Source organism: Carassius gibelio, chromosome B2 (assembly GCF_023724105.1).
Source record: "Carassius gibelio isolate Cgi1373 ecotype wild population from Czech Republic chromosome B2, carGib1.2-hapl.c, whole genome shotgun sequence".
NCBI classification, from domain to species: Eukaryota; Metazoa; Chordata; class Actinopteri; order Cypriniformes; family Cyprinidae; genus Carassius; species Carassius gibelio.
This window is the reverse complement of record NC_068397.1, coordinates 3,240,941-3,255,806: the sequence shown is the minus strand read 5'-3', so window position 1 is coordinate 3,255,806 and position 14,866 is coordinate 3,240,941. Positions and strand designations below refer to the sequence as shown.

The following is a 14,866-nucleotide window of genomic DNA, read 5'->3' as shown; positions in this document are numbered from 1 at the left end:
CAAATATCTCTGTGTTGTTAATTTAGCTATCGGCGTGTAAGCACATCAAGTAAACAACATGTGATGTTGTCATCAAACTGCACTTTCCACATGTACAGCTTAAAAAAAACAAAACAAAAACAAAGTAGAACTTAGTCATTTTCCAAAACCGCTAAGCAAATATATACAGTTTCAGTACATACCACATAGAGACGTCGTAGCAGATGCTGCTCTTGTTAAATTTCAGCCTCTGGATCTGATTCTGGATCATAAATAAACGGCTGAATCTGACTGTTAGCCATGGTTTGTTTTGGATGTTTTTTTACTCACGGTAATGTCACAGCTTCCAAGCGCTCTCAACAGAAAAGCCTACTGGCGCTCGTGATTATTTAGCTCTGCCCACACGTCACGCCTCCGGGCACTCATGTTTTTCCAGGAAAAATTGGTACAGACTATCTTTCTCTTATGAATATAATAAAAGTTTTTGGAGTTATGAAGGACGCAGTACTACTCTATAGGTACTCAAGATTAACAGGATATTGAGTGAAAACGAGCATTTCACCCCCCCTTTAACTGACTCTTTTCAAAGCTTCATTCTCTGGTTTTCCTGTCAAACAGATTAGTTGATGGCAGTTTCATTTTCTACAGTTACTGCAGGCTGCTGACATAAATAATTGTAATTAATCAATTAATTTGAATTATTTTTATAAATTTCGCTATTTTTGCTATATATCACATAAATATGTGCAGTGTGCTGAAGAATGTGTGTCCTGTCATCACTGTTCCTCTGGTAAGTCCTGTTACTAGAACGTCAATCCTGTTACAGCCATTGATTTCATAAAAGTTTTTAAAAATTATATTTGATACAGCCTTCCAAAGCCTCTTTTTAATAATCTCTCTTATAAAAATATTTGAACAATGCTATATTGGTACTAAGGTGCCCAAAGTGTGCCAAGAAAATATCCCCTACACCATTACACCACCACCTCCAGCCTGAACCGTTGAAACCAGGCAGGATGACTTGGCCACCTTTTTTTTTTTTTAGCAAAAATAGAGACTTATCAGATCTGGCAAGGTCTTCTGTTGTCCAAATTTGGTAAGCTAACGTTAAACATGGATGTCAACAACAGTGTAGTCATCAGCGGAGCTCTTTTTGCAATATTAAAGTTATTTTCCCAACGGAGCCAGCACAATTACAATCTTCTCGTTTTAAGAAGAAAATTAAAAAGAAAGAGGAGAGAAAGGTTTTTGGCCATGGCGTTTTGTGCAGCAGTGTTAGCAACGTCGGTAAAGAGAAACGTGTGGGTGAGGAGACGCAGCCAGGAGTGGTGGGATACTGATATGAGTGGCTCTTCTCGTTCCCGCCTACTTCAACGCAGAATTATGACGTTTGTAGCGTATCAATGGCATACGGGTCGGATACATGTGGCATGGCTGTTCAGACGGAGGTCGCATTTCAAAAGATCGGATACGTATTGGATTCAGGACCACATACCCAAGTGGCCTGGGTCACATTTGAAAAGATCGGATCTGTGTCATTAAGACTGTCATGAAGTCTGACATACAGTGCATTTACAGTGCATTACAGTAATTAAGCCGGCTTGTAATAAAGGCATGGATAACTGTCTCAAATTGTTATCTTTATAAAAAAAAGGCTTTATTTTGGACAGCTGCCTTAGGTGAAAGAAATTTGTTTAAACTACTTCTCTAATCCGACTATCAAGCTTTAGGTCAGCATCAATTTGAACCCCTAAGTTAGTGATAACTGGGTTAGTATACTGGGCCAAATCACCCAACTCCCAGTAGTACCACCAAAAATCATCACTTCTGTTTTATTCGCATTATAACTTAAAAATTAATAGCCATCCAGGCTTTAACATCATCAAGACACTCCATTAACAGTCTGACAGTGTCATTCTTTTTAAGAGGCATGTAAATCTGACTCATCAGCATAACAGTGAAAAGACATACCATGCTTCAAGTCAAGTCAAGAAGACACCAGATTTGGTAGCTAAATAAATATCGTTAAACACTTTTAAAAGAGCAGATTCTTTACTATGTAAAGATTTAAAACCAGACTGGAAAACATCAAGAATAATGTGGTCTTTCAAAAAATCCATTATTTGATTACAGACTGTCTTTTCAATGGAGTTTCAATGGAGTCACAATATCTATAACAGATTGGCAGGTGAACTGTAACCATGATTTAAGCTCCTCTGAATCATTACATATAAGCTGTGGTATAACAAAATTCTGATTAAAAACAGATGAAAATTTAACAACAGTAGAAGAGTTTATAATGTGGCAGGGCCGAGACACAGTGTGAGGTTTGTTTGTATTACAAGCAAGCGCAATTTCAAACAGTATTGGCATATGGTCAGAAAACACTGCGTCACCAATCTCTAGATTATAAACAGGCACAGATACAGGTACAGGTACAGGTACTGCTGCCCCCTATACGCAGAATATGCAGTCTGCGTAGGGCACCAACTCCCAGAGGGGGCACCATCCCAGTTGCTCAAAAAACAAACAAACAAACATCCCATCCGCGCTCGCGACCGATCACACCTCATGTTTGCGGCTGAATATTCATTATTGATGGATGGACATCTATGCCCGGGTAAATAACATCAGCAGTCCGGCACAGAGAAAAGAAAACGAAAGAAAGCAAATAATAACATTTTTAATTTTGGTTTTAACAATAACACCACAAATCATCGTTCTTGTGGCAATGGTAAGCATGGTTTTGTTACTTCAAATAATAATTTACAAAGAAGTATTAATATACTGTAATATTTTTTTGTTGTTGCTATAAAAACAGACCTAAGCCAACAATAGCCTTTAAAATGACTTAAAATGCATTATATAAAAAACAATGAGGCAATAATGAATGGTTATAAAATAAAACTGTTAAAATACATAATGTAGGCAAATACAAAATAAACAATTTATGTACATGTTATTACAAATGCCTGCAAAGGGAGCCAAATGTCATGTGATTGCTGCTGTTACACTTACAGGACAATCAAATCCTTGTTTAGGCTACTGACCAAACATTTCATTCAAATATTCACTTAATCTTTCATTTTTGGCCACCTTTTTGCTATAGATGACACAGCCTTTATAATTTCTTCAACAAAAAATTGTTTATATAACAACCCTTACAAAAATAAACCATGGTTTTATCATAGTAAAACTCCTTTTGCATGATTTCTGAATGCTTGAGACTATAAAATAAATTAGTCATATAAAGTTATATTCCTCATATTTGATGAAGGGGGGCACAACAATAAAATCCTGCTTAGGCAAACCGAAGGATAGAACAAGATCAAGTGTATGTCCACGTTCATGTGTGGGGCCAGACACATACTGCGTGAGATTAAAAGGGTCAATAAGTTGTAAGAAGTCCTTTTACCATTGGGGTATCAGTACAACACACATGCACATTAAAATCCCCAACAATGAGGACGCGGTCATATTAAGGCATAATTTCAGCCAGGAAGACAGAATACTCATTTATAAAGTCCTTGTTGTATTTGGGAGGCTGATAGACTACTGCACATAATACAGTATGAGAACGACCCAGCTTAAATAAGTGAAGTTCAAAGTTGTCGAAGGGTGGTGATAAAAATATCTGTTTACATTTATAGGTGTTCTTATAAACAGTTGCTATTCCTCCTCCTCGACAGTTCACTGGGAATTTAAGTAGCTGCAATCATGCGGTACAAACTCAGAAAAAACGCTGGACTCACCAACACTCAACCAAGTCTCAGTCCCCGAGAGGTGAAAAAATCCTTTAGAATAAAAGATTTGTTTGCTAGTTATCTACCGTAGCATTTACTACACCAATCCTGGCAGGGGCTGGCAGGTCTACACTGCTGTCCGAGAGACTTGGCACAAAGGGCCGCAGGTCTCGCAGATTCACCCCACGCCAACGGTGTCGAGGAGAGCAAGGAGCGCGGGACTGAAACTCCTCATCCAGTCCGACAACAGATATAAACAGGCGTCGACAGTGTCCAGCGATCGGTGAGAAATATAAGGACGTGACACCGCTTGGTACTCGGTCCAGGAGATCAGATAGGAATGGGGCAGTGTATTTTGTCCACCATAATCAAACTTAACAGTAAGTCGAAGATCCAGTAAACTTTGGCGCTCATATATCAGTAGAGAGTCAACATGTTGAACACCGAGTCACAAACAGCACAAACACACACAATGACTGCAGGATAAGACGGCGGGCCACACACACTGACGCCATCTTGTAAAGAAAAAAACAATCTCCTGGTCCAACATGAGTCATAATGTGTTTCTCTGCAACAACACTCTGAAACTAGTCTTTTTTTGTTAGAGTGAAGTTCAGCAAACACTGCAGTCAAGTGGCCAATCTCACAAACTGAGTTTTCGGTGACACAAAGTGCCAAATCAGTCACAGTCTAAGCTATTTGACTGCCTCTGACATCCAGCCAGCACATATATTCCTCAACCATATATTTGAGGAGATTAGCCCAGTATTGTTGCACAAGGCACATTTATTTTCCATTCAGGGCTGAGGTTGTCCTGCAATGCTGCAATTTTCAAGGAGCTGAATATAGAAAAAGATTTTCCGCCCACTGTTTCATTTAAACTCAATCTCAGTATACCCCTGATTAAAGGGGTAGTTCAAAATAAAAACTCTGACATAATTGATTCCCCTTAGTTTTTATAAACCTCTGTGTTTCTTTCTTCTGTTGAAAAATAAATAAAAATAAAATAATTTAAAGAACATTTGTAACCAAACGGTTGATGGTAGTCATTGACATCTATAGTATTTTCTCCCTATACTATGTAAGTTACTGTTTGGATACGAACATTCTTCAAAATATCAGTTTAATTGCAGACCGTTTAATTGTGATGACATTACAACTCAGGTATTGATTGCATTGAGCTGAAATGTCAAATTAGCTGTGTCACACAGGTCATTCTAATTATAAAATGGTTCAATTTTTCATTACATGTTCTATAATTATATTATTTGCAATATGAAATTTTAATTATCTGAGCTCTTTATATTTAGAAACGCTACGCAGCCCAAGCCAACACAACTGGTGTCAACATTCTGAAAATGAGTGAATTTCATTGTCTTAAACAACAGATTGTCACATCATTAAGTACTTACAAGATTCTGACACTAATAAAACTAAATGTTATTAAGTATTTAAAGTGCAGTACAGATTATTGTGAAGAGCTCCAGATAACATTTGAAGGGATTTATTTCTGAAAACACTAAATGCCATGGACTTGTGTTAACTGTTTGATATTTGACATTCACTGTGTTCTCTGTCTGTGTAACTAGAGGATGCTGGGTTTTCAGAGCTGTCTGTAGGCAGCAGTCCACCAATGCATATATATATGCATTCATATATATATATGAAGGCAGTTAGATGCTCATGGAAAAAGATTAATTTTCATTTGTTTCTTGAAGATTGTGAGGGGTTGAGGGAATGACAAGGGCCTTGATGAGAACCTGTGTAGGACAGCACAGTATAACACAGTAAGGAAGCTGTGTGCATGTTTTGTTAAGAAGGGTCTAATCTTCCTGTGTAGTGCAAACCTGCATGATCATGCTGTTTTTGCAATATCAACTTTAAAGGTCAGCTGATCATCAAGGATCACCCCAAGGTTCCTGGCTGAACCCGATGGGATTATCGTTAATGAGCCCAGTAGGATGGTAAACTGGTGCTGTACTGATTGAGTGGCTGGGAAGATGAGAAACTCTGTCTTTGCCAGACTGAGTTGCAGGTGATGTCCTTTCATCCATGTTAAGATGTCCGTCAGGCAGTCTGAGATCTGAGCAGGCACCATTGAATCATTGCTGCATGTCATCAGCATAGCAATGGTAGAAAAAAACATGTGCCTGAATGATGGGTCCCAGTGATTTAGGGTATATAGAAAAGAAGAGGGGTCAAAGAACTTATCCTTGAGGAATCTTAGCGACCAGTTGATGGGATTTGTATTCCCTTCCTCCCTAAGACACCCTGAAGGACCTACCTGTAAGGTAAGACTCAAACCAGTGAAGTTCAGTTCTTGTGATGCCCAGCAATGAGAGGGTTGGACAATAGGATTTAATGATTAACAGTGTCGAATGCAAAATGAGAACTGAGGATTTGGACTCATCTCTTGCACTACATAGCGCTTTAGTGACTGACAGCTTCGTGGTTTCAGTGGAATGACACTTTTAAATTCAGATTCATTATTGTCTGAAGTTGTTCTGTAAGAGGAAGGACAACACTTGGTGAAGAAGACATTGGTTAACCAGGTGTTGGAAGGAGTAGCACATGCTGGTCTGGAGTAAATATGACAGATATTCTCTAGGCAGCTAGGTTGGGTAATAAATATTGTATCTGGTAGGGCTGCACGATTATAACAGAAATCCCAATTGTCGATTATTCCCTTGAAATTGTAATTGTGATAGTGAATGAATGGTGTTTATACCATTGTTTGATGCAACTCCATGCCATATTTTTATATGAAAATAAACAAACTGAAAACACTCTAACTTAAAATCTTTTACTGCTTTTCTATGTAGTATTAAGCCTCAAATGTCAACTATACATTGAATTATTTTCTTTTTTAAATTATAAAAAATATGAATGGTATTATAATGTTATACTAAAACTAAAATTTTAATAATGTGAAAACCCCTTAAGATAACATGTAGAAAGTAAAAATTCATCTTAAGCACACAGTATAACATAAGTGGACTTTGAACGATTAATTGCCACTTTGAATGATTACCTAATTTTGGCATCCGTAATTATAATTGTGAAATTCATTAAACTGTGCAGCCCTAATTTGTAGCACAATTCACATCTAATTAAGAGAAATGTGTTGGGGTGGGAAGGGAGGATGAAACCATGGAGGCGAGTCGAGAAGGAGAAAGAAACTCAGATTTAATCTAAATGAAACTGGCAGAGGGGTTGGTGGTGTGGAAGAAGGTAGATGAAATGATCCGAAACATGCAAGGGTTTGATCAAGATGTTGTCTTTGCTACAATTGCGTGTAAAGATGAGATCAAGCTGGTTACCTGATTTATGGGTAATTGTGGTATTGAGCCCCTGAAGGTCGAAAGAGGCTAGGCATGGTGGACGTTGAAGTCATCAAGAAGTAGGGATGTACCGAATGTTTGGCAACCAAAATTGTTCGGCTGAAACTACCAAAAGAAGCCCATTGCTGTGTTCAGCAGTAGAAGCGAAGAGACCAAATAAATTGTGCTGGACAATGACATGATGCAATCAAATAGAAGCGCACGCTAATGCAGCAAACATGTTGGCAGTGTAGAAGTGTCAAAAATCATTACAAACACCGACAGTGAGAGATTGCTTGGTGCCACATCTCATGTCTCTGATGAAAAGAGGAAGGGTGGTTGTTGCTGGTTACTGTATGATGATTGAAATCTCGAAATGGCTTTAAACAGTTAGTAAATAAACTGAAGTATGTTATGTTTCTAATATATACTGATGCACATTTAAATATGTCTTTAACAACAAGTTGTTCAGTTCGTTACTGTGTACACTAAATATAAATTTTCAGGAGTCAGTTCAGTTGTAGAATGCAGCTCCCTTCAATTACGGAACTGTGTGTGTCCAGATCAGGATTAAGAACTAAAAGGACAACCAGATTTAGCTGCAGTGTGTACATGTGCAAGAAAACCATACTTCAGTCAAGCGATCAGCACTTCTGTCACTTTGCTGATTTAATTGGACCAGCTCGATAAGACAAAATGCCACTATTGACAAATTGACTTCAACCAAATTGTTTCTGCTGTTTCTTATATATCTAAGATATAGGCCAAACTTATTTTTTTGCAAGATGCATAGATAATTGCCATTTTCACTGAGAAGGCAAAAAAGTGAAACAAAACAAGGTAAACAAAACAAAAAACAAAAACTGGTTTATGTTGCAGTAAAGCTCCTGTATCATTGTTTGATTGTGAAGTAGGAACTGCTACATACAGCCAAAAGGTCATGAGAGGAGGCAATGTTTCCATCAGCTATACGATTTCAGTAAAACAGAAAAAAAACTACTATTCTCAGTTTCTTTTCAATTATTTTGAACAGACATTAGTACAAATAAAAAAAAAAGTCCACCTAGATGTGAAAATACATTGTTACATATATATATTAGGGGTGTAACGATACGCGTTTTCGTATTGAACCGTTGAACTAATTAATTATATAAAAAAAAAAAAAAAAGTGAAATATAATGATATACATTCAACAAGGTAGCCCAATAACCCAAACAACGTAACAGGCAACGCCCCTGACACCCCCGAAGAAGAAAAAAACACCAACTTATATGTTTATGTTAGGCTACTCAGTCAGGCGCTCGCTCACTCAGTACGCGCTGAGTGAGCGAGCAGTTCATGCACGGTACGCGGTGGCCAATGCGTTTAACAGACCAGAAATAGAAGATCCTCCAATAACCAACAGGTCTGGTGTTTGGGTGCACTTTGGATTCCCTGTAAGCTATAATGGTGATGGCAAGAGACTGGTGGATAAAAAAACAACGGTATGTTGCATCTACATGACAATAGGGTACACCAGCGAAAAAAGAAAAAAAAACACCAGCGGGAATACTTGAAACATGACAACTCATTTACGCCAACATCACCTTAGTGTGTCAGTATATCTGGGAAAAGACGAAAAAAGGGAGAAACATACACGCAACAAACTATCCCCGCAGCATTTAGGCAGACATTTCCAACGGATTCAAACAGGGCAAAAGACATCACCGCTGCGATAGGCTTCATTTACGTTATAGCCGCGGATATGAGACCTTACTATTTACCATTCATTCTATCATCACCATTATAGCTTACAGGGAATCCAAAGTTCACCCAAACACCAGACCTGTTGGTTATTGGAGGATCTTCTATTTCTGGTCTGTTAAATGCATTAGACATTTTCAACGAGCCTTCAGCGCGTGCTGAGTGAGCGAGCGCCTTAGGGGCCGTTCACATGTTGTGCCTAAAACGCGTGGAAAACGCTAGGCGCGTCTTTCTCCTCCTTTCCAAAACGCTTGGGCAGAAGTGCCCCTGAGGCGTCTGTCTTTGCTAAGCAACAATGACGTGCTGCTCTCTCCATGAAGACGCGGAAATTTCAGCAAAGGATAAATGGATTTGCAGCTCTAAAAATCGCTTGCAGTAGGCTAGATCTGCTACTAAATTTATTTCAGAATTGCAATCCATATACAACTGTGATCAGCTGTTCCTTCATCTTGGCTGAGCTTTCAACATTGTAACGGGAAAGGATGAAGCTGATTGGTTAGTTCTTGTCACTAGCCACGTGGTGCGCTTGCGGCATTCTGAAAAGTTTAGATGTTTTTACATTTTGCTGTATCTAAAACGTACCGAAACGTACCGAACCGTGACATCAGTGTATCGTATCGAACCGAACCGTGAATTTTGTGAACTGTTACACCCCTAATATATATATATATATATATATATATATATAAAATCTGCAGTAGGCCTACATAAATAAAATTGAATTAGTAAATATCAATAAAATATTTGATTTAGTTTATAGATAAACAAGGGGAAAAAACAGTGACATGTAAAACACGTTTAATTTGTTCACAGAAAGGAAACTCAAATGGCAGAAAGCAAAATTCTGTTTGTTTTCTTTATTTTAAAAAAGCAGAATGTTTTATTTTCATTGTGAATCTACACAAATAAAAGCAGACCTTTATACAGTGATGCATTATTAATAAGACAATAAGTGTTTAATCCAGATAGCAAAATACACAAAATAGTTTCACACATGGTCTTTCCACATCTTAATATGTTGACATCTTAGTTTGGGAGCTTTAATTTCTGCAAATTTAAAGAGCAAATAATATGCAGGTATCTATTGGTAAAGGTCTAACATAATGTGCCAATGTGAACTACAGTAAATTTGACACGCACATGACACGCAGTCAAAAATATGAACGCAATAGTAAATCGAGGGACCGCAATAGTAAATCAAGGGAAAGCTATAGTAATCCTTATTTTTCGTGCATGTCATGTGCGGTGCTCCGTACTCTTCTTTTTAAATGACACTATTAATTTTCTTGACCCACCACACCTGGCGATGTGCATTTGTTGTTGTACACAGCTCTGGATAATAAATAATTGGTTCATTACATAAGTATGTGAAACATTCCATTTGTGAAGCATTCAACATCCAATAAGCTGTGGTGATGTGTTAAAGATTAGTTCTCTTCTATCCCTCTTAATTTTTGTTCAGTGCACAGAGATCATCTCTCACAGATTTCTGGGAAACATTTTAAACCACAAGTTCCTATATATGGGATATGTACAGCTCAGTTTGAAATTAGAGCTAAAATTATGGATCAAATCTTTAATAAGTAATTAATCTCCATAATGTAATTTAGTAAACATTTTGGCACAAAAACTGGCTGTAAACTAATGAGGTCAAAAAAGGGAAATATTACTACAGCAGAAAATAATAACTAATAAATAAATAGCGAATAATAACTAATATTAAAACTACTTATTGGACAGTACTTTAAGGATAACTTTACTTTAGTTGACACCAATGCATTTTTGTGTTCACTTATGAAAAAGACAACGTGAATGGATAAGCTATAATTTGTTTATTGAGTGTTTCTTGACTAATGGTCAGAATAGAAGATGACTGCTAATAATAATAATAGGCTGTTTTTTATTGCCGAACAACCGTTTTTAGTAGTAATAAAAGATGTTTGTTGCTATTGTATTCTTATTTTTACGTAACGTGAATTTTTTTTGCAATGCATAAGTGATACAAGTGATTATAAAGCTGCCAGTATGGTGAGAGATTAATTATTTCAAAATTAATAAGTTTGATTAAGTAGACTCAAGTAATTCATGAAAATCTCTCTGGCTCAATATCTAATGTGTTCTGTTAGTAGTCTGATGGTTTAAAAAAAGCAGTGTTTAACTTCTGCCGTTTAATCATGTTTTGATGAATGCCTTGATCAAAAGAAATGCACATATAGTACCCATAGTTTTCAAATGCGTTTCTGTTCATCCATCGTTCTATGGGCAGTAAGCTCAGTATTAATTGTGATAGTGCTGACATTGGTGAATGAGGTGCATATTTAAAATAATCACACAAACTTCCCACAGCACAGGGTCAGTGCATTTAATGCTTAAGTTGTGGGTGGACGGGGTATAAAAAGCTTTTTGCTCAAAAATATTGAACACAAAAATGCCACAGCTGTTTAGTACATTTCAACTGATAACCACCTCAAAATTCAAAGTGTAATTTACCAATGTATGCAGTCTCTCTCTTTCAGGTATACCATGTCCAATAATTATAGTGTGGGCCATTGGAAAACTTTACAATGAAAACGAACAGTAAGTTGCTGATATGCAGAAGGAAATGCTTATGTTGAACAGGGTAATTGTAAAGTTTATCTGGCAAGAGATAACAATTAATCATCCTGTGGTAATACTTGGAAATTTGTGGAATTTCCTCTAGATTAATTGTTCATATAGAAATAAGTGTGCCCTTTTTGTTGTATCTAATGTTAAAACAAAAATCAGTAACACTATATTTTAAGGTGTCCTTGTTACTTGTTACATGTACTTACTATTATAATAACAATAAATTATACACAATTACATGCAGGTATCCCTAAACCTGTTACACGTGTAGGTATGTAAGTAACTGCATGACAAAGAAGATATAAAAAGGGTACTTTTAATGATCCACAGGAGAACAGGGGCACAACCAAACACAGATCCAAATTTTGGTAACATTTCATCAAACACGCCATTAAGATTCATTTTTAATGAGTCAAAAAGAATACACGTCACACCTCTGTTTATCAGTTTGCACTGGCTACCATTAGCTGCTCGCATAAAATTTAAGGCATTGATGTTTACCTACAAAACTTACCTTAAAGGGGGGGTGAAATGCTATTTCATGCATACTGAGTTTTTTACACTGTTAAAGAGTTGGATTCCCATGCCAAACATGGACAAAGTTTCAAAAATTAAGTTGTACGTTTAAAGGGGTATTTCTGTTCCAAAAATACTCCTTCTGGTTTGTCACAAGTTTCTGAAAGTTTTTTTTCGAGTATGGCTCTGTGTGACGTTAGATGGAGCGGAATTTCCTTATATGGGTCCTAAGGGCACGTCTGCTGGAAGAGCGCGCGCTCCCATATAGCGAGGCTGAGCACAGACATTTCACTGATCAGAGCGAGAGGGTCGTGAAATGTCACAAAAGGAGTGTGTTTTTGGTTGCCAGGGCAAGACAACCCTGCACAGATTACCAAAAGAGAAATAGCATTAAGGGACTAGTGGATGGAGTTTATTTTTACAGAGCATCAACGGAGTTGTGCAAGTGTTTGTGTTTGTTCCCTGCATTTCGAAGATGATTGTTTTACAAACAAGGCCCAGTTTGACGCCGGATTTGCACATCGTTTATTTCTTAAGGATAATGCAGTCCCAACGAAAAAGGGTCATGATCGTGTGTTGGAACCGCATGCGGTGAGTAAAACCGCTTAAAATATCTCTGCCTCCTTGTTAGTGCGTCCGCCTCCCCTCCCGGAGACCCGGGTTCGAGCCCCGCTCGGAGCGAGTCGTTGCTGCTGCTGCTCTCGTTCAGTTTCAGCCTCGGGATCTGATTCTGGATAATAAATAAACGGCTGAATCTGACTGTTAGCCATGGTTTGTTTTGTAAGATGTTTTTTTTCCCTCACGGTAATGTCACAGCTTCCAAACGCTCTCAACGCAAAAGCTTACTCGCGCTCGTGATTCTTTAGCTCCGCCCACACGTCACGCCTCCAGCCGGTCGTGTTTTTCCGGGAAAAATCGGTACAGACTATCTTTCTCTTATGAATATAATAAAACTAAAGACTTTTTGGAGTTATGAAGGATGCAGTACTACTCTATAGGTACTCAAGATTAACAGGATATTGAGTGAAAACGAGCAAAAATGTACCTAAATGTATTACTTCAGACTTAGGTGACCTCTAGAATCTTGCGTTCTGCAAGTGAACGTCGTTTGATTGTGCCATCCCAAAGAAGCACAAAGTCACTTTTACGGACTTTTAAATTAAATGTTCCCTCCTGGTGGAATGACCTGCCCAACTCAAAAGCTGAGTCCTTAGCCATCTTCAAGAATCGGCTTAAAACCCATCTCTTCCACATTTATTTGACCCTTTAACTTAGCACTCACTATTTTAATTCTGTTCTTAAAAAAATAAATCTAACATCCTTTTTATTCTTTTTGTATTCTATTTTCTTTTCATTTATTATACAATTATAAAAAAACCTCTAACATTTGCTTATTTTCAATTCTTTTTCTATTCGATCTATTTTCTTTTTATTTATTATATTATTTAAAAGCCCTTTCTGAGTGTACTGCATTTAAGCTAACTAAGACTTGTTATAGCACTTATATATTATAATAACATTAGTATTGTAAAAAAGTGCTATACAAATACACTTGAATTGAATATATCATTGCTCTTTTGTTGTTTTTGACTCATTCCATTGTCCTCATTTGTAAGTCGCTTTGGAAAAAAGCATCTGCTAAATGACTAAAGGTAAATGTAAACATTCAAATGTAACATAAAACAATATCTGACAAACTGGATCTAAATAGAAAGGGTATTTAAACACAAGGAAAGTAATGAAAGGAATAGAAACAGGTGGGGAGTAATCAATTAACTAAATAAGGTACAGAAACTGACCAATTAAGAAATACTAAAAGGAACGGAAGTCCATGACTGTAACAGTTCGACCCCCTCCCGGAACGGTGCGTCCTCACACCAACAGAGATAGTCCAGTAGAGGGAGGATGAGGGTTCAGGCGGGGGGTGTGGAGCAGGCATGGGGCAGGCAGTGAAGAGGGAGCAAGGAGCATAGTACCAGGGTGGAGTGAATGGATGGAGGGAGGAGCCCGGAGTAGGAGGAGCCAGATGGTGCTCCAGTGGCCAGCCAAGATGATGACCCATGGTGGAGTTGACGGCTGGAGGAGCAATGGTGTAGTAAGGGCAGGCAACACCAGGGGCCAACTTACAGAGACTGCAATGATGGATGAAGAGCCCAGGACGGAGCCGAGCAGACGGAGAGCCAAGGTGACATGGAGGGTCCGGAGGTCCAAGGCGGCGCTTTAGGCACCAGCAACAGCAGCACCATTGGAGATGGAATAGAGGAACTAGCTGGCTTGAGAGGAAGCGGGAGGCTGGGAGGGAACACTGATGGACTTGGGCTGGACGGAACCAGTGGAGAAGCAGGAGATTCGGGCTGGGCAGAACCAGCGGGGACACAGGAGATTCAGGGCTGGGTGGAACCAGCAGAGACGCAGGAGATTCAGAGCTGGGTGGAACCAGCAGAGATGAAGGAGAATTGGGTAATGCCTCACCATACCAATCAATTAAATCCGTCTGGAAAACATCTATAATTTCCTCATAATAAACTCCAGAGACTAATTGTAGCTTACTCTGAGGGGCTGGAGGGTGGGAGGGTGGGCGGTTGTTTGGGGCTTCCCTCCAAGCCTGCAATCTCCACCAAAACTCCCTCGGGAACGGACAATGTTGCTGGCTCACGCACTTGGTCAGATGCTGATCGAGCCTCAGGCTCCATGGCAGCGATCAGCTCAGTCATGGTGGGCTCAGGCTCTCCGTCTGTGGTTGGCTCAGGCAGTATCTCGAAGGCTGGCTGGTCTCTGGTTCGGGGGTGGAGCTGGAGATATCCTCCTCAGTGGGCCAAGGGGTAATCAGGGATCCGTTATTCTCCAGCACCCACTCCACGAAAGGGTGGCGAAATCCTCTTTGGGGCCATTCGCTGGTAGGCATGCCTTATACCGCTCGTTCAGGCCGGTGTAATAAACAGTATAGAGCAAGCAGTC

General features: G+C 38.7%; 1 protein-coding gene across 1 annotated transcript in view; it reads left to right on the top strand.

Annotated features, from left to right (window-relative positions):
* Positions 1–14,866, top strand: part of LOC127951071 (corticotropin-releasing factor receptor 2) — a 125,377-nt gene that overhangs the window by 51,884 nt on the left and 58,627 nt on the right. Inside the window, exon 7 of the mRNA XM_052548704.1 lies at positions 11,302–11,362. Coding sequence (XP_052404664.1) covers positions 11,302–11,362 — 61 coding nt within the window. The remainder of the gene's footprint in view (positions 1–11,301; positions 11,363–14,866) is intronic.